The sequence below is a fragment of the Chrysochloris asiatica genome, unplaced genomic scaffold (genome assembly GCF_000296735.1).
Source record: "Chrysochloris asiatica unplaced genomic scaffold, ChrAsi1.0 scaffold00038, whole genome shotgun sequence".
NCBI lineage: Eukaryota > Metazoa > Chordata > Mammalia > Afrosoricida > Chrysochloridae > Chrysochloris > Chrysochloris asiatica.
Window position 1 is genome coordinate 6039739 of NW_006408556.1, and position 23484 is coordinate 6063222.

The following is a 23484-nucleotide window of genomic DNA, read 5'->3' on the forward strand; positions in this document are numbered from 1 at the left end:
AAAATAATAAAAAAATATGTTTAGCAAAATTTTACTTGCATGTGATATTAATGATGTTGTTCAGTGATTTCTGCCTTCTGTTGGGTCACCTCTCTTTGGAATGGGCACATTCCAATCTGTTGTCCAGGTAGCTGTCCTACCAATTTCTTGGCATAGATGAATAAGCACCTCCAGGATGCATCAATTTGTTGAAAGATTTCAATTTATTATTCTGTCAATTTTGGAGACTTGTTTTTCACCAATGCCTTCAGTAAAGCTGGACTTCTCCCTTCAGTAGCAGTGGTTCTTGATCATATATGGTACCTCTTGAAATGGTTGGGCACTGACTCTGTGTAGTCCTTCCAACTTCTTTTGATGCTTTCTGCATCATCTAATATTTTGCTAATAGAATCCTTCTATATTTCAAGTCAAGGCTTGAATTTTTCTCCAGTTCTTTCAGCTTGAGAAATGCTGACTGAGCATGTTCTTCCCTTTAGGTTTTCCAATTCTAGGTTTTTGTGCATTTCATAATACTTGGCTTTTTCTTCTTGAGCTGCCATTTAAATTTTTTGTTCACCTCTTTTACCTCCTCATTTCTTCTGTTCACTTTATCTTCTCTACTTTCAAGAGCAAGATTCAGAGTCTCTATGGAGATGTAACTGTGGAGGACAGAGAAGTCCCTCTCCACATGTGTGTCAAGAAATGTGCCTCAGTTCTTCCTTGTGAATTGAGTCAGGCCATCTATCCCTGACTTCTTTGATGCCCAGTTATGTTCCTTAGGAGTAGCTGTGGGCCTTTTACAAAAGAAGCCTTTTATAATGACAGAAGTTGTTTAGAAAAGATGAGAAAGCTTAAAGAAAACAAAAATCAATTGTAACCTCACCTCCCAGAGATCATCTACTCTGACTTTTTTTTGTTTTTAGTTTTTATTGTGGATTGAGTAAAAGTTTACAGGGCAGATCATCAGTTTTACATTCAACAAATCATACAACTTGTTTCATTATAATGATTACAGTCCCCTCCATGTATCATCTATCGGTTAACAGTATTTCTCTCTATTCACTTTAGCTCTTTTTTAAAACACTCAGGCATATATAATAATTTACACCACCAAGGGCACATTCTGCAAGTCTGCCTCCTGGTTGCCAGCTTTTAGTCCCTCTCTTCCCATGAATCTAGAGTCCTCAGCCACTCTCCCTCTCCATGTCCCCATCTCTGTCTCTATCTCTGGTGTCACTGCTTCTCTGGGTAAGGTCTCGCATTCTGCTTGTGCTCTTCTCACTTGATGGTCCTAGGATCCTTTGTTTCTGGACTGTAAGATTAACTGCTCCCCCATTTTTGTTACAAAACTTCTACCTTTACAATTGTGGCAGTCGCAATTCGTCATGATAACAATTACTCACTATTGAATCATAAGAATCTTATCCCCATCTCTTTTAACCAGATCCATCTGGACAAGATGAACTCTTCCTTTCCCTGCACACTCTTAAACTAAACTTCCTCTTGAAACCTTGTAAGCCAGTCACTTTGTGCCTGTATCGCCCCCTCATTTTAGGTAGCCAATGTCTTACTCTGACTTATTTTTAAATAGAGATGCTACATCTCAGTTTTTGTTGGGTTTTTTTGTTATTAGTGTGGCTCTTCATGCTTTGCATTCCTTCTGACTGGCCTTTAATTAGTTTAGTGAGTCACTGGGTGGTGCAGATGGTCAAGTGCTGGACTACTAGCTGTAAAATGGTCAGTTCATACCCATTCAGAGGCACATAAGGAGTAAGGCTAGGCTTGTGTTGCCATGAGTTGGAAATTACTAAAAGGTGGCAATTCACAACAACAATAACAATTTTATATCTCAGGACATACGATATAAGGACTACTCAGCAATCAGTTGTGACAACTTGCTAGCCATTTCTAAATGACCGACTGAATAAAGGTATAAACAAACAAATTTGGGGAAACAATGTGTCCTTTTTGGTGTGTAGCCGCAGTTCTTGAAAGCCTAGATTATAACAGTTGCCATTGAATATATTCCTTCTCACCACCTTCAGCAAGTAGCTATCAACACTGACTCATAGGAACTCCTTGTGTGTCAGAATAGAACTGTGTTCCATATTCAGTGGCTGATTTTTCAGAAATAGATTACCTGGTCTTTCTTCCAAGGCACTTCTGGGTGGACTCAAACCTCCAACCTTTCAGTTAGCAACTGAGTACTTAACCATTTACACAAAACTTACTTACCTTACAGACTACCATTAGAAGTCAGATTCTGATTTAATTAGTCTGGGTTGGGCCCTAGGTATGAATACTTATTGAAAGCTCTGTAGCGGATTGTAAGGGGCAGGCAGGGTTAAGAACTAAGAAGACTAAAAGGTAAACAGTCCTAAAGAGGACCAAACACAAGGGGCCATATTGCTAGAAAAAGGAGAAATGTTAATGGGTGTGTTGACTTGTAAGGAGCCCTAGTAGTGCTGTGGGTTAACTGTTGGGCTCTTAATTGTAAGGCCAGTGGTTCAAACCCACCAACTGCTCCATGGGAGAAAGATGAGACTGTCTGCTTCTCTAAAGAGCAAGTCTCCTCTGTCCTATAAGGTCTCTGTGACTCGGCATTGATCAGGACATCAGTGGTTTGGATTTGGGGTTTCTCTGCTGGAGCTACATGCCTACTGCCCCCTCCTTTACAGGTGGCAGCGTCTCCTTCCTGAATGGCTATATGCCTCAGTACTTTTTGAGGTCAGAAGTGCTTCATTGCTATGTGTTGTCGAATTGGTTTTGACTCATAGCGACACTATACAGGGTTTCTGAGAGGGACTGGTGGGTTCAAACTGCCGACATTGCACTTACCAGTCAGTCCAATATCAGGCCTCAGAAACACTTTAAGGGTAAAATAATGTGAAATAAGAACTTCTGTGATAAAATTTTGAAAGTCCAGTAAAAGAGGTGATAACACTCCAAGCATTGTTCGTTTCTCCTACCAGTGAAGAAAAACATGATGTAATTCAAGCACTTTTTAAAAAATAACTCTTTAATTTCATTTTATAAATGATAGCAGAGAACTCTGTTTTTCCACTTCAGTGTTAATTTTTTTTATTTCATGGCCAGTGTGAAACAATCTGGCTTTAAAATAACTGGGAACACAATCAGAATTCGCTTGAAATTAATTAGAAATCTTAAGCCTTCTAAATGTATATCATACAAACTAAGTACTCTTAATTGTTTTAACCTGTGTTTGAGATGCATGCCTGCCTCCTGGAAAGCTGGAAAACCCCCGTGCCGTGGCTTTTGTATCAACTGCTGCTCCAGGAACACAAGTTTATCAGCGTTTTCCTCACAGTAAAACTTGTCTTCAGGGATCATTTCTTCCTCTTGATTGTTAAAAGATTTATCGGATACAATTAGAAAGAAACAACTGATCATAAACATTCTCCATTTTCCGTTTCCCAAATTGTGCATGAAGACTAGTGTTGGCTTGTAAACCATTTGTTGTTGTGTGGTGTTGAGTTAATTCTGATTCATAGTGATTGCATAGGTTAGTGTAGACTTGTCCCTTGGGTTTCTGAAGCAAGAATCATTATGGGATCAGATCCCTAGGGTTAGTCTCTTGCAGAGTGACTAGTGGGTTCAAACCACCAACCTTTCAGTTAGCAGCTGAGTGCTTCACCATGTAGCCACCAGGGCTCCTTAAGCCTGTCGTTACTAGCCCACAATTAAAAACACGTGTAGCAAATTGGCATTGGCTTCACATATTATTGTGGTTTACAAAAGTGTTCACCTGCAGTGGATTGGGAAAACAACCCAAATGGCCCTTCCCCACACATAGGCCAAGAAGCACTATTCTACTTGAAGAAGAAGCAATTTCTGGAAATCATCTCTTTTTACATGTATTTTTTTCTTTCTCAGGGATTTTGTATTGGAAGACATGGATCTTGCTGCCAACGAGCTCAGCATTTATGACAAACTTTCAGAGACTGTTGATTTGGTGAGACAAACAGGCCATCAATGTGGCATGTCAGAGAAAGCAATTGAAAAATTTATCAGGCAATTACTGGAAAAGAATGAACCTCAAAGGGGAGCACCCCAATATCCTCTCCTTACAGCTGTGTATAAGGTAAAAATGTGTTCTGACTTGGAAATAGCATAGACAGAAAACAAAAACTCTTTAACATTCTTCCCAAATATTATCACTGACTGATTCCACCATTGAACTTTGTTGTGGGTTTTTTTTCCTGTGAGTAAATTGGCCTTTGCTCTTGTTATCATGTGTTTATAGGAAATTTGACAACTTGGTTAAATGTCTTTAGATGAAAGCTGTGTACTGCTCAGATGTATTTGCATGTATTTTTTAATGGGAAAGCTGATAATTAAGTTGTATTTATGTGTGTGTTTTTAATGGGGGTTATTATATCATCCAATTGTGTGATAGAAAGAAGCTTGGTGATCCTTGAAGTCCTTATAGTTCTCAAACATTAGATGCTTACAGATGTGAATGTGAATGAATTATGAAAATGAGTTAGTTCTTAAGGCACATTAAAAGTAGCAAGAAAGGCCTAATTTTGTTGTTTTTTTTTTTGGTATTATGGTGCTTGTTTGTTGAAACAGTTATTAACCTTCTTCTTCTTTTTCCTTGTAGATCTTTATGACCCTGGGATTAATCTTGCTCACTGCCTACTTTGTGATTCAACCTTTCAGCTCATTACCACCTGAACCAGTACTTTCAGGAGCTTATACCTGGCGCTCACTCATCCATCACATCCGGTTGATGTCCTTGCCTATTACCAAGAAGTATATGCCAGAAAATAAGGAAGTCTCTCCACATAGGGGTGATGAAGACACCTTTCCAGGTAGAATGCTGGATTTACTACTTACAAAATATAATTTTCTTCACAGTGGATGATGGGAAAGGAAACAACGTTTATTGGGATCTAATGGGAGGCATCGTCCCAGGATTGTCTCGTTAAATTAAATCTTTACTAAAACTCTGTGGGATGGGTACTCTTATCCCCATATTGCAGATTGAGAAACTATATCTCAAAGAGATTAAGAAATATGTCAGAGATAGACATCTGATAGAGCCAAAACTAAAACCTCCTGATTCTGAAACATATATAGTGGGCATAAGAATGTTTGCCTGTAGGGAAGATTCAACTCTGTTTCAGTTTACCATTTTTCTTCTGCTATTTTTATCCATACTTGTTGTTGTTGTTGTTATGTGCCGTGAAGTCGGTTCCGACTCATAGCGACCCTGTACAGGGTTTCCAAGGCTGTAAATCTTTACGGGAGCAGAAAGCCTCATCTTTCTCCCACGGAACAGCTGGTAGTTTCAAACTGCTGACCGTGAGGTTCGCAGCCCAATTCGTAACCACTACGCTATCAGAGCTCCTTATACTAGATATTTATAAATCACTATTGATTGCTTGATTGAAAGCATCTGAATTCAGCCTGTTTTTAACCAGGTCTTCTTTCAGTACTTAGCCTGTTGGTCTAAGTTTATGTAGAACAATATTCCAAGCCTCCAGTTTGGTCTTTTCTCTAAATATGGTGTTGTTGTCAACTGTCGTTAAGTTGGTTTGGACTCATAGCAACCCTGTATAGGGTTTCCAAGGAGTGACTGGTTTGTTTGAACCACTGACCTTGCGGTTAGCAGTCCAGTGCTTATCCTACAGCGCTACTCTAGAACTTCCTGTATATCATACTTCACTTAATTTAGTGCTCATAAGTGTATTAACTTTGCCAGTGGGTTGAATTTAAGAAGCAGGTTTATAGTAAGGCCATCAGTGCCATCATTTGGTTGGTTGGTTATATGCTTGTGGAGTTGGTTCTGACTCATAACAACCCTGTATAGGGTTACCAAGGCTCTAAATCTTTATGGGAGCAGAAAGCCTCATCTTTCTCCCACTGAGCGACTGGTAGTTTAGAACTGCTGACCTTGAAGTTAGCAGCCCAACTCGTAATCACTATGCTACCAGAGCTCCTTAGTGCCATCATGTTGTTGTTGTTAAGTGCTGTTGAGTCAGGTTCTGATCCATAGCAACCCTGTTTAGGGTTTCCAAGGTGCAGCTGGTGAACTTGAACCACAGACCTCCTGGTTCAAGTGGACTTTGCATTAACCAACAGCACCACACCAGGAGTGCCATTGTAGGAGTGCTTAATCTGACAAACCATGTGAGGGTTGTTCTTGACAGTAGTGTAATATATGATAAAACTAGTCAGCCCTCATCTCATGGTAACCACATACAACAGAACAAAATGTTATCCAATTCTGTGTCACCCCTAGGTGACACATTTGCCAATCTGATATTTGTTATCCGTAGGCTTTCAGTGGCTGAGTTCCAGAAACAGAGTGCCAGGTCTTCCTAAGAGAAAGAATAACCCTAACCAAGCCTATTTCTATTGAGTCCATTCTGACTCAGACCAGCACGTAGGACCGACTAGAACTGTCCCATAGAGTTTCTAACACTGGGAATGTTCTGAAGCAGGCTTCCCCATTTCTCTCTTATGGAGCAGCTAGTGATTTCAAACTGCTAACATTTTAGTTAGCAGCCAAGCATTTAACTACATAAGAATGGATGTTGTGGTTCTTTCTTTGGTGGTGGCAGCAGCATTTATCTTTATATAAAAGAATATGGAAGTTAATATCACAAATGGATTATAGAATTTTTTTCTGTAACTGTATTCTGAAACCCTTAGTATCCATCATAACTGTTTAGGAAATAGGTTTTCTCCTCATTGTTGTTTGAGGAAAAAAAATTGGCTAGTTGAAGCTCAGGTTTATAATCATAATGTCATTCTTTTAAGCCAAGACCTAATCAATCATAAAAATCAGCACTTGGATTAAGTTATCTCTTTTGAAAGTTTTTTTTTGTACACTTGAGGAAGTCATTGAAAGATTACCAAAATTATATTAAAATAAGAGGAAGGTAACATTGTAAAACATTCTAAAACAAAACGTCTTTAAGTTTTTGAATGTTCTAAAATCCACAGTTCATCTAGTTAGAGATTTTTATCCCAGATAAATCTTCCTTGTATTTGTTGAGAAGGTTGTTTTTGAAATGTCACCAGCAGAGCTCAAAAAATGAACTCTCCCTCTCTCTCAGAAAGGTCCAGAGCATTTGGGGCTGGAGCCAGAGAACTTCAGCTCCTTTCCCGCTTCCTGTCTTTTCTCAGCCTCCATGTACATGGGAAAAATTAAACCGTTTTCTTCTTTTTAGGCAGGGCTTGGAAGCTGTGTATTTCGTTCGACTCCTGGTTGAGAATTTGTCTTTCTTCCTCAAATATACTGAATCTGAATCTACAGTTTTAACAGGATCGCCTGGTGATTCTGGTGACACAGTGGTCAAGTGCTGGACTGCTAACTGAATGAATGGTCAGCTGTTCTGATGGAGGATGACAGTCTGCTTCTGTACTGATTTACAGCCTTGGAAACCCTGTGGGACAGTTCTTCTCTGTCCTTTGGGATTGCTAGAGGGTCAAAGTGGTTACGAATCAGGCTGCGAACCTTAAGGTCAGCGGTTCGAAACTACCAACCGCTCCGCGGGAGAAAGATGAGGCTTTCTACTCCCGTAAAGATTTACACCCTCGGAAACTCTGTACAGGGTCGCTATGGGTCAGAACTGACTCGACGGCACTTAACAACAACAACAACAATCTTAACAGAAGCAGATTGCCATATCTTTCATGAAGTAGCTGGTGAGTTCAAACCACCAACCTAATCAGTCAACAGCTGATTGCCCCCGGTGGTTCTTATGTTTGTATAGTTAAAATGGGGTTTCTGATTCAGTCTGCCTGGGGTGGAAAGGCAGATTTTTGGCAGGAGGGTTGAACCTGAATGAACCGGTCAGAAGCCCTGCTTTGGGGACCAGGTTAATGACATTTGCTTTCTTCTCAGCCTACAAAATACATCACTATAGACTATTGAGTTAAAAAATGAAGGACTGCCAGTGCATAATGCTTACTCATTGTCTAAATCAAGAGTTTAAAATTCAAGAAGCATAAGTGTCTTGTCAACAGGCCAGATTACTTGGTTCACTCCATATTAATATTTTGCCTTACAGATGAAAATAAAATGAGTCCCTGGAGATTATTCCTAGGGAAAGAACATTGGAGGTGTGTGGTTTTAGCTTTTAATGTTGTAAATTTAATTAAAGTGCTGTTTTCACTTTTAAATATGGATATTGATGTACCATGTTTTCCTAGGTGTGCTAATTCTAGGAAGTTAGAGACATGTAAAATTAAGATAGCCTTTTGCACGGCATTTAAAAGAAAATTTAAGAACACATCAACAATTTAAGAACACATCAACATTTAAGGGGTAAATAGAAACACTTTGGGGAGAATTGAATGCAAGAAAGTTCAAACAGCTGGGTTTGTGAGAGGGTGGGAAAAGTAAAAAAATAAAAATATTTTTAATGGCCTGGGACTAAAAACAACTGTCTTCGAGTTAGAATTACGTCGGAGCAGTGCTGCTCAGGCATCCGGGGTTGCTGAGTCAGAATCAGCTAAATGGCATGAGACAGCAGCAGCAGCAGTGCCTTTATATGTAGGGGAGAATGGTGTGGCAGATTTAGGGCCCCAAAGAAAACCCCATGAGCCTATTGTTTCCTTAAGGACTGGCCTGTCCACAACTCCCAGGGCCACCTGGTGCTCTTTGCAGTGGGACCTTGGCAGTGACCGAGGGAACTGGAGCTGTAACACAGTGACAGAGGTAACACAACCTCCTGATCCTACCAAGAGGACAGAAGTGCGTCCCTTTTCTAGGTTCCAGTCTTGGGTGGTGTCTTAGAGATCTGGTGCTGTTACAGTAGAAATCCCACAAGTGGGTGGCTTTAACAAACATTTATTTTCTCAGTCTAGAAGTCTGGATTCAGGGTGCCAACTTTCTCTCTCTGTGCACTTTGGCGGGGAAGTATTTGTTCCTTGGCTCCTTGGTGATCTTCCTGTGGCTTGGCATCCGTCTTTTTGCTCACTTTGATGTTTGCTCAATCTGTTTTTTTTGTGTGTTTTGTTTTAATATCTCAAAAGAGATTGATTTAAGACACACCCTACACTGATTGTAATTAACATAACACAGACAACCCATTCCCAAATGAGATTCTAGCCACAAGTATACGGAACCCAAGCCCATTTCCCTCCAGTGCATTCGGGTTAGATTTACAACATGTTTGAGGAATATAATTCAATCCATGACAGGTAGGAAACTCTGTCCCTAAATATTGCTGGTGAGGAGATTGAGGTGACTCGGAGTGAACCATGTAAACAGCCTGCTTTGCAGCAGAAAATAAATAGACTGACACCTTTTTAGGACTTACCAGTGCAGAAGTCCTGGTATGGCACTGGAGGATAAGCACTGGACTGCTAGCTGCTGGGTCAGCAGTTCAAACCCACCAGCTACTCCTTGGAAGCCGTACACAGGGTCGCTATGAGTGAGAACCAACTCGATGGTACTTACCAACAACTGTGCAGGCCCTGTTCAAAGTGCTTTCAGACATAGAGACACATTTTTATACAAGTGAGAGCTCCTGAAAATAGGGTGGAGTCTGTGGTTTGTTGTTGTTGTGTGCTGTCATGTTGGTTCTGAACCATAACAACACTGTGGAGGGTTTCTCAGGAGCAGCTGGTGAGCTTGAACCACTGACCTTGCAGATCAAACCAACTTTGCATCATGGTTCAATTGTAGTATTTCCTGACAGCAAGGCTATTGGTGAAATGGTCTCTGAGTCTTCTTTCATCCAGTGGATTCCACTTCACAGTGAGCCTATGGAACCGAGGGGACTGCTCCATAGGGTTTCTGAGGCTGTCAGTCCTCACAGAGGCAGGCGGCCTCGTCTTTTTCCAGCAGAGTAGCAGGTGGGTTCAGACCACCAACCTTTTGGTTAGCAGTCTAATGCTTAATCCATGGTGTCGCCAGGACTCCTTTCATCCATATAGTTTCTGAAAATGTCTTTGGCTACATTGCTACCCAGCAGGTGACCTGGCAGAGCCTGCCTATACTGTCAGGGCTTGACCCCCCCTCATGGCCAGAATGCTAGCAGGGGTACTATGTGAAATGAGCTACTGGGATGTAGCCTGGTTCAGTATTGAGCCCGTCTGCACTAAGGAAAGTCGTCCGGAGCTTTGTCATGGGCTTTCAGTTTTGGTCTCAGGTGCATTTCTAGTAGAATGGCCTTACTTGCATAGTTACATGTATTTAATCCTTTTTTCTTGTTTTGAGGTTTCCGTGAATACAGACTATTGTTTTGATTTCTTCTCAATGGGTTTAATCATATTTTAAAAGCTTCTGAAAGGTCAGAGTTTCAGTCCTTCATTCAGTGAATGTTTATTGAGATGCTACTATATGCTGGGCCCTGCCCTCCACAGAGCAGTGAACGAAGCAGACTAAACCCTGTTTTTGCGGAGCTAGTAGTGACTTTGGGCCTTTCTTTCTGTCCTTCTATCCAAAAGGTTTTGTTTTGATCCTGGAAAGATCCATTTTGTGTGTGTGTATGGCTTTTTGCCAGTTTAGTAAACTGCATTAAAGAACATTCCTCACACAGAATCCGGGCTGTGTTACGATTGCCCACACGGGCTGACCTAAGTGAGTTTTCTTTGTAAACAACCGTCGGGCCCCAGAGAGCCTCCTGCCTGTCCGGCCTTGGACTGCTCTGGTTGTTCTGTCAAGTGCCCAACTTGCAGACCTGACTTCAGACTGTGTTGTGTCTGAGAGATTGTTTTTGACATCTCCAACAGTGAAATGAATTCCAAACTGTGATGAGTATTTGGAATACAGACCATAGACTTCAGTTATCTCTATGTATGGAGTTTGTCTTCTCTGTCACAGCCTTTCTTATATCAAGGAGAGCAGTTAAGCACTGAGGAGCCCTGGTGACTGCTAACTGGAAGGTCATAGGTTCAAACCCACTAGCTGCTCTGAGGGAGAAAGATGTGGCAGTCTGCTTCTGTAAAGATTACAGCCTTGGAAAAGCCAGGGGGTAGTTCTACCCTGTCCTGTAGGGTCACTAGGGGTCAGAATCAGCTTGACAACAACAGATCTGGTCACAGGAATCAAGAAGCCTTGATAATTAAAATGAAAGATAACGTTAATTAAAGTCATTTAGCTTCCATCGACCTTTCTGCATAGTGCTGTGGAAAAGGGGATAGCCCTTTTGTAAGGAGCTGCAGCATCCTTGAAGGAAGTAGAGTTATGAACTAGCAGTGGCATAGGACAATCTGCCTGCATACTGTTAGCTGTTTCCAGAGTGGGAATTTGCTCACTTTTGAGGCATTTCAGTTGTAAGCCATTACATAGCGAGCATACCATGTGTGACTTCCCAGGCAGGCAGATGCCATGCTAGAGTCTGACCATACCTTCCTCCTCTGCTGCTGGGATTCTGTGGAAAGGGTAGGAAGAGCTCATTGTTTACTCCCCTCTTTATCCCCATTGGTGATCTCAAAGCTACAGAGAAATCAGCAGTAGCTCTTCCTCTTAAAGTTTGGACTCCTTAATTGATAGAGGTGACACATTGTTGTTGTTAGTTGCCATCGAGTTGATTCTGACTCATGATGACCCCACATGTGCAAAGTACAACTCTTCTGTAAGGTTTTCAAGGCTGTGACCTTTGAGAAGCAAAACCAAAATAAAGCCAGTCTTCTTCCCAGCCCCTCTCTTGTAGAACTCCCTTGACACAATCAAGAATAATCTCCTTAGATATGATAGGGTTTTGTGTCACCTTGGCTGGGCCAGGATTCTCAGTGGGGTAGCAGTTAAAGATGTAGTTGTCATCTCCATGTTTAGATCTCATATGATGCGATAACCCCAATGATGCGGTCCGTTGTGATTAGCTCTGATCTGATGTCATTATGCTATGTATTATAAATGGTTGCTTCTGTGATGTTGATGAGGCCAGATGCGATCTACAGGATTAGTTTGTAGCTTGAGTCCATCTCTTTTGTGACATACAAAGAGAGAAAAGTGAGCAGAGCAGAGCTCTGAGGGATCAACTCCATTCTACAAGATAGAAGAACCAGGAGAAAGTGCCTCCTTTGGAGCTGGGGTCCCTGCTCTGTGAAGCTCCTAGATTCAGGGGAAGATTAATGCCAAGATGTATGGAGATGTACAGATGCTGAAAGGAGACAGAGACCTTTCCCAGAGCTGACAAAGAGACAGCCTTCTCCTGAATTTGGAATTTTAGCCTCCTAAATGGAGAGAGTAAATTTATGGTTGTCAGAGTCACCCACGTGAGATATTTCTGTTCTATTAGAGCACCAGGAAACCCCTGCTCATAGGCCTCTGGTGGCTCCAAGTTTTCCTCTTGTTGAGTCAGACCTGCTCCTAGCCCCAGAGGCCCTTCTCACGGTCTTCCAGCTACACTCCATGCTCAACTGGCATCCTCGGTGCTTTTCCCACCTCACCCTGGTGCCTCATTAGCTTTCCCTCTCCTCCTCATCTGTAAAGTGAGAATGCTGGTGTCTGCCAACAGTTTCATGGTGCAAATCCAATGCTGGCATACGAATATGGCCAGCACAGGGCCTGGCACTTCATACATTCGTTTTCCTTCTCCTTCCCTTACAAGTCTTGTGGAGGCTGAAGTGCTATGTAATTGTCACACATGTTGTTACAATTATTTATGCCTCATTGTGTGTCCATTAGTTAGAGTTCTTGTCTTTTGGTAATCATAATTCATCAGATTTGACCCCTAATAAGGAACATTTTAAAAACATCCCAGAAGAAGAGACATGGATTAATATTGCAGTCTCCAGGTACCACTGAAACAGGTACCTCTGAAGGGTTTGTGGCCAGCCCTGGGGGCTCTTGGTGAGCATGTGGGGGGAGAGGCCCCTACCCAGGGGAGGGGTGTGGCCATTGGTCTGGGATCATGACTGAGAAGGGCTTAGAGGGTGTTCAAGAGAAGGTCCTTCCCTACTGAGGATTTCTTAGGCCACACGGTTGTTGTTGTTGTTGTTAAGTGCTGTTGAGTCAGTTCCTACTCGTAGTGACCCTGTATAGGGTTTCCGAGGAGCAGCTGATGAGTTTGAACTGCCGACCTTGTGGTTCGTAGTCAAGTGCTGATGTTAAAGTACCACACCAGGAGTCCTAAGCCTGACTAGTAAGCCCCACTGGTACTGCCTTAAAGAAAACAAGAATGAAGTTGCCTGTGTTGCCTACAACAATACAGAAAACTGTTTGTGCTTGGGTCAGCTTCCAACTGTGTTTATTGATTTTATGACTTGACTTCATTAAAGCCACATTTGGTTGCCTGTTGTGTTTTGTTGTAGGCTCTCTCCTGCTTTGATTTCCATTGGGCTTTAATCAGAGACCATCTTGTGAAACATTTTGTATTCAAATTCTACTTTAACACAAACACATCTCTCAGAGAACACAGATGCAACACAGAATGGAGCAGAAAGTAAATAAGGACTAGTGCAATAACATAAGTGAGATAAGGATAGGGTCCAAGGGAAACTGGGAAGGGAGGTGTAGAATCAGAGGAACCCCTCAGAGAAGAGCCAACCCAGGGGAAAGTGTCAGGGTGACAGCAGGCAGCCCCATCAGAATGTAGGTGGGATAGTCATCCATTTATGATCATTTGTGGTCCCTACCTGCTGTGGAATTAGGACAGATGCAATTCACTGTACCCCACAGATGGTGGTGGTGGCGTGCCCTTGAGTCCATCCCGACTCATAGCGACCCTGTATAGGGTTTCCCAGGCTGTAAATGTTTATGGAAGCAGAAAGCTTCATCTTTCTCCCATGGAGCGGCTGGTAGATTTGAACTGCTGGCCTTCTGGTTAGAAGCCTAATGTATAAGTACTACACTACGAGGACTCTTTACTCCAAAGATGGGTATCTGGAAAGTCAGGTCTTTCTTTTCCATCCCTTCTCTCTGTCTCTCTGTCTTTCTCTGTACCCTCTTCTCACTTTTCCTCCTCAGAGCTGTCCTGGCCTCCTTTGGTGGACTTCTGAGCCAAGGGTCTAGGCACACCCAGAGTGTGGGAGAAGACACACCATGAGGCTCGCAGTGATTGCAGGACCACCCTTTCTAACTGCCCCACCCCCATGTGCTATAAGCATTTCACATGTCTGGGTCACAGGTCAGAAAACAGGAAGAGCTGCACCTCGGACCTCATGTTTTTACGTGGTTTTTCCAAATGTTATTCTTGATTTGTTTATTTGATTTAGGGACTCCACGCACATGTTTAAAAACATAAAGTATAGAAGTGTACACAGAGAAAAACATCTCTTATTCCCATCCCTCTCCCCTGGGCCCTCTGCTCTCCTCCTCAAAGGCAGCTTGTTTCCTGAGATCACCAGCGCTTATCCTTGTTAATTTTTTTTTTTTTTAATTGCAGTCATATCTTTTCTGCTTTCATTGTAGAAATTGTTACCGGGTTGGGCTACAGAAGACTATAAAGGCAAAGAATACCTGCAGGGGAGCAGTGCCAAAGGCAGCATCATCTCACACGCTCACAGCCTGACAAGTATCTGTTGTTGTTGCTCTTAGGTGCCATCGAGTCAGTTCTGACCCATAGCGACCCTGTGTAAGGTTTCTGAGGAGCGGCTGGTGAGCTTGAACCAATGATGTTGCACTTCAAATGACTTTGCAGTCCAGCACATTAACCCACCACACCAGGACTCCACATGTATCTGTTGTTGTTGTTAGGTATCGTGGAGTCATTGTCGACTCATAGTGACCCTGCACAGGGTTTCCGAGGCTGTAAATCTTTACGGGAGCAGAAAGCCTCATCTTTCTCATGTGGAACCGCTGGTCGTTTCGAACTGCTGACCTTGAGGTTGGCAGCCTGACTCGTAACCACTACGCTACCAGAGCACCTTACATGTATCTATAGGGAGAGGTTTTTTCCTATACTGATAGTTGTTTCAGTTTCAAAAAGGAGGTCTTATTTTCTGTTTGTGGAGTTCCGCTCTCGTGTGTCACTTCTACCTCTCTTTTTTCCCATGCATCTCGTGTCCTTGATGAAATCTAGGACTTCAAGATGGATTCCGTTGCAGAGGCACCTGGGATACTCAACATAACCGGTTTTGTGTCTGTGCTGAAAACTGTTATGGGGGGAGGTTAATGGATAGATGATGGTTAATAATCCCCAGTGGGTTGTTGAATAGGGAAGAGAGGACTCATAAGTCCCGCTGGGTTCTGGACACACAAGGAGATAGTTTTTCTGTTTTATTTTGTTTAGATCCTGCTTGTCCACATTCTGCCCCTGTATTCTTTGTATTTGGAGGTTCATTTTGCTTCTGCTGATCTTTCCCCAGTGCTGCTTTTCCGCTGACCCAGTACTTTTCCTCAGTAGTTTTCCTCCTGTTTCCTTACCCTAACAAAGCTCCTGGATTTATAATCTGTGCTCTTACTATATCTACTTTCTCCATTTGACTTCCTCTCCTAGACTTTGATCCCTGGTCAACAAATGAGTGTGAGCGGAATGAGTCGGACCCCATCCCTGCCAACTGCACTGGTTGTACCCAGAAATTACCCCTCCAGGTAATGCTGCTGGAAGATGCCCCTGAGAAATTGGAGCGGCTCCATCCTCTGGTGATCAAGGTCAGCACCACTGTTTGATCACCTGTTTAAAGTCTAGATGACATCAAGCTCTCTGAAATGTCTGACTACTAACTGTGTTGATTTGTTTCCTGCTTTACCAAGACGGAACAGACCCTGTCTTCCGAGCGACTTCAGCAGTTTTTGTGTCGCTACCCTGAGGCAGCAGAAGGCTTCATTGAAGGGTTTTTCACTAAGTGGTGGCGCTGCTTTCCTGATCGGTGGTTCCCATTTCCTTATCCATGGTGAGTGTGGAAAGAGGCTTTTAAGAGCCCCTTTGAAAGAGGGCAGACAAAATGTTGACACAGTAGCTACGACTACTATTGCGCTCAACACTGTAAGCACTGAATAATACACACATCAAGTTCCGTGATCCTCAGGAGCTCACTGTTGAAAACCAAAGAACATAAAGGAGGTGAATGGAAAAGGCCTGTCAGGAGGAGGGGTGGGCTAGGTCGCCAAGGGCAGACACCAGGATTGCCTTATTGAGTCATAATTTATATCTAACTATGTATTTAGCATTTCTATTTATGCACAACTGGGGGGAGTAAAGAGAGAACAAAACAAATAGAAAGAAAACTACTTTTCTGACGCTTGTTTGCACTAGGTAGTGTGCCTTGGTGCGAAATGCCTGTTCCCCATGGGTGATGTCCATTATAACTCTGGGGAGTAGGCCTTATCATTGTCATCTTTCAGATCAGAAAAGTGAGAATCAGAGAGGTCAAGTAACTTGCCCATGGTTACCCAGCCAAGACTGAAAGCCAGATCTCATTGTTCCTTCTTGAGTTGTATAGAAGGCATAGTCTGTTCCTTGGAGTCAACGTTGTTCTCTAGAAAGGAAAGTGGTTTCCATCTACAGCCATTCTAGAAAGAGAAAATCCTTCTTAGACTTTTGTTGGAATTTACTGATAATTTTTTGATGCTTCTGTTTTTAAATTTTCTGTTTTATTGACATGATAGAAACCCAGTTTAACAAGCTAACCAGAGCCCCCATTACCTGCATACCACTCTTTTTCAGAAGAAGGTTCAAATTTTTATCCCCTCTTCTTTCTTTTCTCGTCCTAACCTGTTTCCTCAGTCTCTTTTTCAAGACAGAGTGAATCGATTGCTTCCTTCCCATCCATGCTGCTTTAGCTGGGCTGTATAAACATCCCAGCCAGATGTACCACTGGTGGCTGTAGAGTTTATGTGTGTGCCTGTACACCTTGCAGTTAATAAGTGGTTGGCATGACTGTTCTTCATAGAGGGAGTCCTGGTGGTACAGTGGTTAAAGTGCTGGACTGCTAACTGAAAGGTTGACAGTTTGAAACCGCCACTGTGCTATGGTAGAAAGATTTGGCAGTCTGCTCCCATAAGGATTTCCAGTCTGGGAAACCCTGTAGGACAGTTAACTCTGAGTTGGAATGGACTTGATGGCAGTGAGTATTCTTCATGAATCTAGTACTTAGGAATCTCTACTTCGTTTTCTCCTCTCTCCCCACCAGCCCCATCTTTCGGACCTGGTTTGGCTCTCTGTAAGTCATAGAATAGGCTGGCTGGCCCAGCCTAATTACTGTTTTCTGTTTCCAACTTTTACAGGAGAAGGCCTCGGAATAGATCACAAATTTTACATGAACTTTTTCCTGCTTTCACCTTTCTACCATTTCCAAAAGAGGCCTCCTTGAAAAAATGCTTCCTTCTTCACCCGGAACCTGTTGTGGGGAGTAAGGTAGGAAATTTTCAGAGAAATTGGATCTAGAATGTTCCTTATTTGGGACCTGGGCTGATGTCATATTCAAGGCCTCCCCTGCATATTGACTTAGAGAGTGACTTGAGGGGCACCCACATAAACCAAAAGTCCCCTACTGCTGCTATCCAGAAGATGCAGCGGACTACGTTTTTATCAAAGTGTATCTGCAGAAGGTCTAGTTACCGTCCAGATCTACTTCCTGCCTTTCATACCAGGGGGCAAAGGATTGTTCTACATTAGAGGAAGTGGAATGTTAAAGTTTGGAGGGACTTGAGAGTTGTTAGTCTAAACCTGCCTGCCTCAAATGATTTTAGGAAGTAAGCAAGCTATCCATGAATAGTAGTATGTAAGTGAACAGTCCACTTTCTTCATTGTGTATTTTAAACAACAGAGTCCAAGGACACAGAGTAAGTCAATTAGAGGGCTCCCCTCCACTCCTCACCCCCAGCTTGGCTTTCCCCAGAACAAACAAATGAAGGTACTTCAGGTAGAGAAGTGGAAAGGTACAAAGCTTGGGAGCGTGGGGAGAATTTGGGACAGAAGTATTGATAGGCACATGCCTGAGGCAGGCAGCACACTCTGCCCCCAACACTTCCCATCTCGGTGTGTACTAAGAGGAGGTACCACAGGAATACACTAGAGCCTACAGGTCTCTGTGGGGGTGGGCACACTGATGGACTCTCTTTTGTGTTTAACTATCTTTACTTTTCTCTGTTTGTTTACTTCTCCCTAAAATGCTCCTTCATTGAATCATATTCTTCAGGAAGGTGTTTTGAGAATGGATTGTTTTTGAAAAATTGAAAGGATGAATTTTTCTTTATAGAAAATGTTTATTTCCTGAACTGTGACCCCTACCAACTCCGGGTTGTAGCTTCAACCTCTTGATAATTTTGTTTGGCTCCAATTTTGCTGAATTGTGTTAAAGGAATTTATAAGCCTATAAAAACAAGCATTTTGTCTAGAAGTAAGAACTGTCTGCCAACAGTGGGGTGGAGGTGCTGGGCTCTTGCCTCAGACAGTAAAGGAGCTTATCCTGCTGTCCCCAACTAGAACTCAAGGCGCTAGCAGGATTTCATCATCATAATTATGATGTAATTCTGGGCGAGGGCCTTTATCTTGATCTTGGTGCTCCCACTTGAATACTGGAGTTTATCTCACCAGTCTGCTTAATAGGGACACCAAGGAGCCTGGCCACAGGGATAAACACAAAGTTAGATATCTATGAAAGGCAATCATCTTGTGGCTATCTCAAGGATGTTTGGGGGAGGGGTTGTTAGGTGCTGTTGAGTTGGTTCCAACTCATAATAGCCCCCATGTACAATAGAACGGAACAGTACCTGGTCATATGCCGTCCTCACAGTGTGTTGTAGCTACTGATCATATGCTAACCCCTGAAATGGTTGATCATGAACCAATTCTTGTTGGTACAGTGATTATATGTTTTTCTTATCTTCTTTTGATGCGTTTTGAGTTATTCAATATTCTACCCATATTGAACAATATTGTTTGGTATTGTAACTCAAGACTTGAATTTTCTTCATTTTTTTTTCAACTTAAGAAATGTCAAGCATGCTCTTCCCTTTTGGTTTTCTAACTTCAGGTCTTTGCACATTTTGTTGTAATACTTTGTCTTCTTGAGATACCCTTTGAAGTCTTCCATTCAGCTCTTTTCCATCATCATTTCTTCTTTCACTTTACCTACTCTGTGTTTAAAAAAGCAAGTTTCAGAGTTTCTTATGACATCTACATTGGTCTTTTTTCTTTTCTGACTTTTTTATGATCTTTTGCTGCTTTCTTGATCTCTTTGATGTCATCCTACATATTAGTGTTTAATGTATCAAATCTGTTCTCGAGATGGTCCCTAAATTTAGGTGGGTTCTACTCAAGGTCATGTTTTGGTTCTCTTGGATTTGTTGTAGTTTTATTTACCTTCTACTTGAATTTGCATATGAGCAATTGGTGGTGTGTTCCACAGTTGGTCCCTGGCTTTGTTCTGTTGATTTGAGCTTCTTCATTGTCTCTTTTCACAAATGTAGTTGGTTTAATTCCTGTGAATTCTGTCTGGCAAGGTCCATACTTAATAGTTGCTGTGTGTGTTGTTGTAAAAGGGTTTTTTTGCAATGAGTAAGTCATTGGTCTTGCAAAATTCTGTCACGCTATCTCCAGCATTATTTCTGTCACCAAGGCTTTATATTCTAATCCCCTTTCTTCTGTGTTCCCAAAGGAAGGGGAGTGTCCCAAAAGAGCAAAAATCCTGAAAGTCTGGTTTCTTGGAGCTTCTTTTAGCCCACCTTGGCCCAAACTCTCCTTTTTCCCTGCCTTGTTACCCCACCTTGCTGTTCACTTTCCTGGCTGGGGTCCCTGGAAAGTCACATGTTTGTGAACCCCATATCCAAGCCTTAGGATATAAGCTAGGAAGTGGGCCAGGGAGGTCGGTCCTGGAGAAGAAATGAAGGGCTGCATAACCCACCTCATGAACACAATAGCATGCTTTAGTATGGGCCTGCTGCATCATGTTGTCTGTTTCTTCCCATCCTGAAGTCAAGGAACCTGGTCACGCCCCTCTGCAGCCCACTTACCTTGGCTGCTAAAAGGCTCAGAGCTGCATGTGTAGGGATTTCTGTGTACTAATCCCCCTCACCCTGAGTTTTGTTTTGTTGTCTTTCCCTTCCTTTTCCTCCCACTGTTCTTTCCTATAGATGCACCGGATGCATGACCTGTTTGCCATTTGCAGCGGCGAGGCCATGCTGCAGCTCATCCCTCCCTTCCACTGCCGAAGACACTGCCAGTCCATGGCGCTGCAGCTACAGCCAGGGGATATCGGTATGTGGGGCCCCAGAGGGCAGGGTCCACCAGAGATCTTTTTAGTTTCTTAACTCAGAAAATATTCTGATCATCAAACACTGCCTCCCCAAATGTTCAATGAAGTAGAGTCAAAAACACCTTTCATTAACAGGATCAGTATGTTGCTTACAAAAGGAGCAACTAAGGAGAAAATGTAGCAGGGAGAAATTTCTTGTACAAGCATTTTGAATGCCATTGTCCACTGGTTCTAGAAATCTCAGGGTAGACAGACTTCCTGCAGATACCTTGTGTAAGGAAACTGAGATCCAGAGAGGCAAAGTGACCATGCCAAGGCCCTGCTGTCAGTCAAGCAAGACAGCCAGTCTTGTGTGTGTACTTCATAGAATCAAGCCAAGGAAGGCGCAGTTCAAGGTTAGAGCAAACTGTCATTGCCCATTTTGCCAATAAAACCAGGCAGGAAGTATGTAGGAGTCACAGTACCCAGGGAAATGCTGCCTCCGAGGTGAATCCTACATCCTCGTGTTGACCACTCCGTCTTGACTCTGACTCCATGATTTCCCAGCAGTGTGTCTAATGTTCTGAAGATCGGTTCCAAAGAAACAGACTAGAATCAGCTGCTGTCAGTAGCAATCAGATGACTAGCAGTTTTCTTGGCTGAAACAGATAAATCAGCAAATGTCACCAGTGCTGTCCTTGTTTTTTCTGCCTCACGGAAGTTCAGGGTGGCCTACTACCCCTGACAGAGACCAGATTGCTTTTCCAGCTGATACCTTCTGACCCCTCCCCAAATCCCTAGAAACAAACCTCTTACCCACTTAGGCATAGGGGGTGAATTGCCAACAATGCCAAGCTTCAATTCTAGTTCTGTAAACCTTTTTTCAAGTTTGAAATGCGAGAAGAGGAAGAATGCCCAAATTAAGCATTAGCGAATAAATAATGCCCAAATTAAGCAATAACAGCTGTCTTGGCCTTTGTGGGGGGATAATGGGAATTCTTGTAATGAAATTGTTCTGAACTGTTTTCCTGTAGTAGGATGGCCCAAACATGAGGAATGACTCTTGCAAAACTCTGTATGGCATGTTTCAGTTGAGAGAGTGTAGTGGTGTTGGAAAAAAGTGCCCGTCTTATGTTCTACAAATGCCTAGTTGGTGCAGAGACTATAGAAACACCTCACTGGTACAGAGTCCAGATTACCAGCTCCCAGGAGCTTCCAGAATGCCAGTTCTAAAAGGAGGGGTAAAGAAGACATATTCGGCAATGATCAAGGAAGCTTTGAGCAGCCAGCACTGGCACAGATTGCCCAGAAGAGCCTAAAGCCACAAGAGGAGCCTTTCCATGCTGCGACCAACCAATGTGCTGGCAGAAGGAAAGGAGCCCCATGGTTACAGTGTCTGTAAAAGGCCAGCCCCATGACATGAGCACTGGGAGAGATGGCAGACTGAATTGAAGAGGAGGAGGGCGAGTCTGGAGAAGTGATGGGGCTCAGCTACTGCTGTTAAAAGTGAGGACAGGGGATCAGACCCTGACAAGGCTGGGGGATGGGGAGGGGGTCCTGGAGCAATTCCATGCTTGTAGAACTCATGATAGCTCCAGTGCCTCAGGGACACATACAAATGGCACCTGACAAGCAAGTTCCATGTCTCTTGATGAAATGTGCCTTGTTCTGTGGGGCTAAGAGGAGAGGGAACAGGAATTGCTGATCATCAGGAAACCTTTGGCTTTTTCCAGGACAATGTAAGTAAGGCTCAGGTCTCAGAGGCTGATGCTGACAGGCCTATAGCCCTGTTCCCCACTACCTATTGCACAGCACTGAGACTGTTCCTTGAGTCACTGGTAAAGGTCAAGTGACATTCAGTGTTGTCACTGGTAGGGAAGTAGGATGTGCTGTAGGGAAATTTCCATCTGCTGGAGATGATTGAAATGCTAAGGTTTTTAAGTTTCAGGTTTGCCTTCCTAGCGCACTAAAATGATACAAGTCAGTGTTCCCTCAGTGGATCTTCAGACTACTCATGACTCCTACGTTAGGAACCAGAAGCCCCTTGGAAAATCCCTTGGCAAACAGGGCTTTTGAGTCGGTTGATTTCAGAAATGCCTGCCTTGTAGGTGCTTTGTGTGTATTAGTGTTTGTCAGACTCCAAAAAGCCTTAAGGAGAACCTAGCATTTCTCAAATTTACTTGGCCATGGAATCCCTTTTATTACAAGATTTTCCACATTTTTCTTCTGATACACCACTGTGTGCAGAGCAGAATTTGGGTTAATCTGGATATTCTGTAAAGCAATTATATTAGGAGAGAACCTCTGGAAAATGGAAAGTGGGGTGTCCTGACCCCCCTCGTAATTCATCTTGTCATCTTACTAAAAAGACAAGGGTAGTCTGAGAATGGATGCCCGGCCCCAGCCTTCCGTAGAGCATCCTGCCTTTGCAAACTGGTTCAGGTATGAGTCCCAGTTCAGAGTGACTCCTGTTGGCTGTTAGGTTGCAGAAAGGATTGATACTAACAAGGAATGTTTATGCCAGGAAGGGCTGGAAGAACTTCAGGATTTGCCCCGTCTATAGGTGCTCCTGAGGCAGACTCAAGCAGACCCACCCTGCTTTGGCCCACAGGTGTTCCTTGTCTTTAACGTGCTTTCCTGTTGCTGTTTCCCTTTAAGGTTATGCTGATGCCACCCACTGGAAGGTCTACATTATAGCCAAAGGGCCCCAGCCTTTGGTCATCTGCGATGGAACCATCCTCTCAGAACCATAGGAAGCAGAACTCTATGCAGGAGCTGAAGACCAGACTGAAAGGGGAAAAATAAAAACAAAAACTCCATGAATCCATGATCGCTTTTGAGGGGTTGGTTGGTTACCTGCCCTTTTTACATGTGTGTGTGAGCCGCCCACGTGCTGGAGACAGCAGGCCAGGGCCCCAAGCCCTCTCTTGCTCATCATGCACACGGTTGGCACCCGCCTTGGAAACTTGGCCAAGCAGCTTCCAACCCACACAGCTTGCCCAAGAGTTGGCTGAGACTGCCTTTGAAAAATGGGACTCTTCTAGGTCCTTTGGCCTCAAGGCTGCCCCTGAGGCAGGGAACAGGATCTATGACCTCCCTAACCTGCCAGGGCATGACCACTCTGCTGGCGCCCTGGCCAAAACGAAGCGTCTAGCAGGTCCGGACTTCAAAGCCATCCTTTACCAGGAGGTCCTGCTTATCCCCCGTCTTCCTGGCCACAGCACCCTGTACTTTTCAGGAAAGCCATAGCTGAATAGAATCTAGAGCCAGTGGGAAAAGTGAAAGAACCCTGAATTGCACTCAGAAAGGCACTTTGCCAGTGTCTGCACTCCCTGGCCGCTCAGTGATACCTAGTGGAGTCTGATTCTAAGTTAGTGCTTTTCTCCAAGTTCCCCTCCTCTTGCCTGTCTGCTTGGTCTCTCAGCAGTCTGGCTCCTGACTGTTGAGGCGGCACTG

General features: G+C 43.3%; 1 protein-coding gene across 1 annotated transcript; it reads left to right on the forward strand.

Annotated features, from left to right (window-relative positions):
* The first annotated feature begins 3880 nt into the window (after nt 1–3880).
* On the forward strand, nt 3881–22781 carry LOC102836677 (chromosome unknown open reading frame, human C6orf89). Its single transcript, XM_006860574.1, has 7 exons — nt 3881–4081; nt 4604–4814; nt 15348–15502; nt 15605–15744; nt 17078–17207; nt 19928–20051; nt 22687–22781. Exons 1-7 carry the CDS (start codon nt 3893–3895, stop codon nt 22779–22781), a joined length of 1044 nt encoding a protein of 347 aa, XP_006860636.1. The 5' UTR covers nt 3881–3892.
* Nucleotides 22782–23484: the final 703 nt, after the last annotated feature.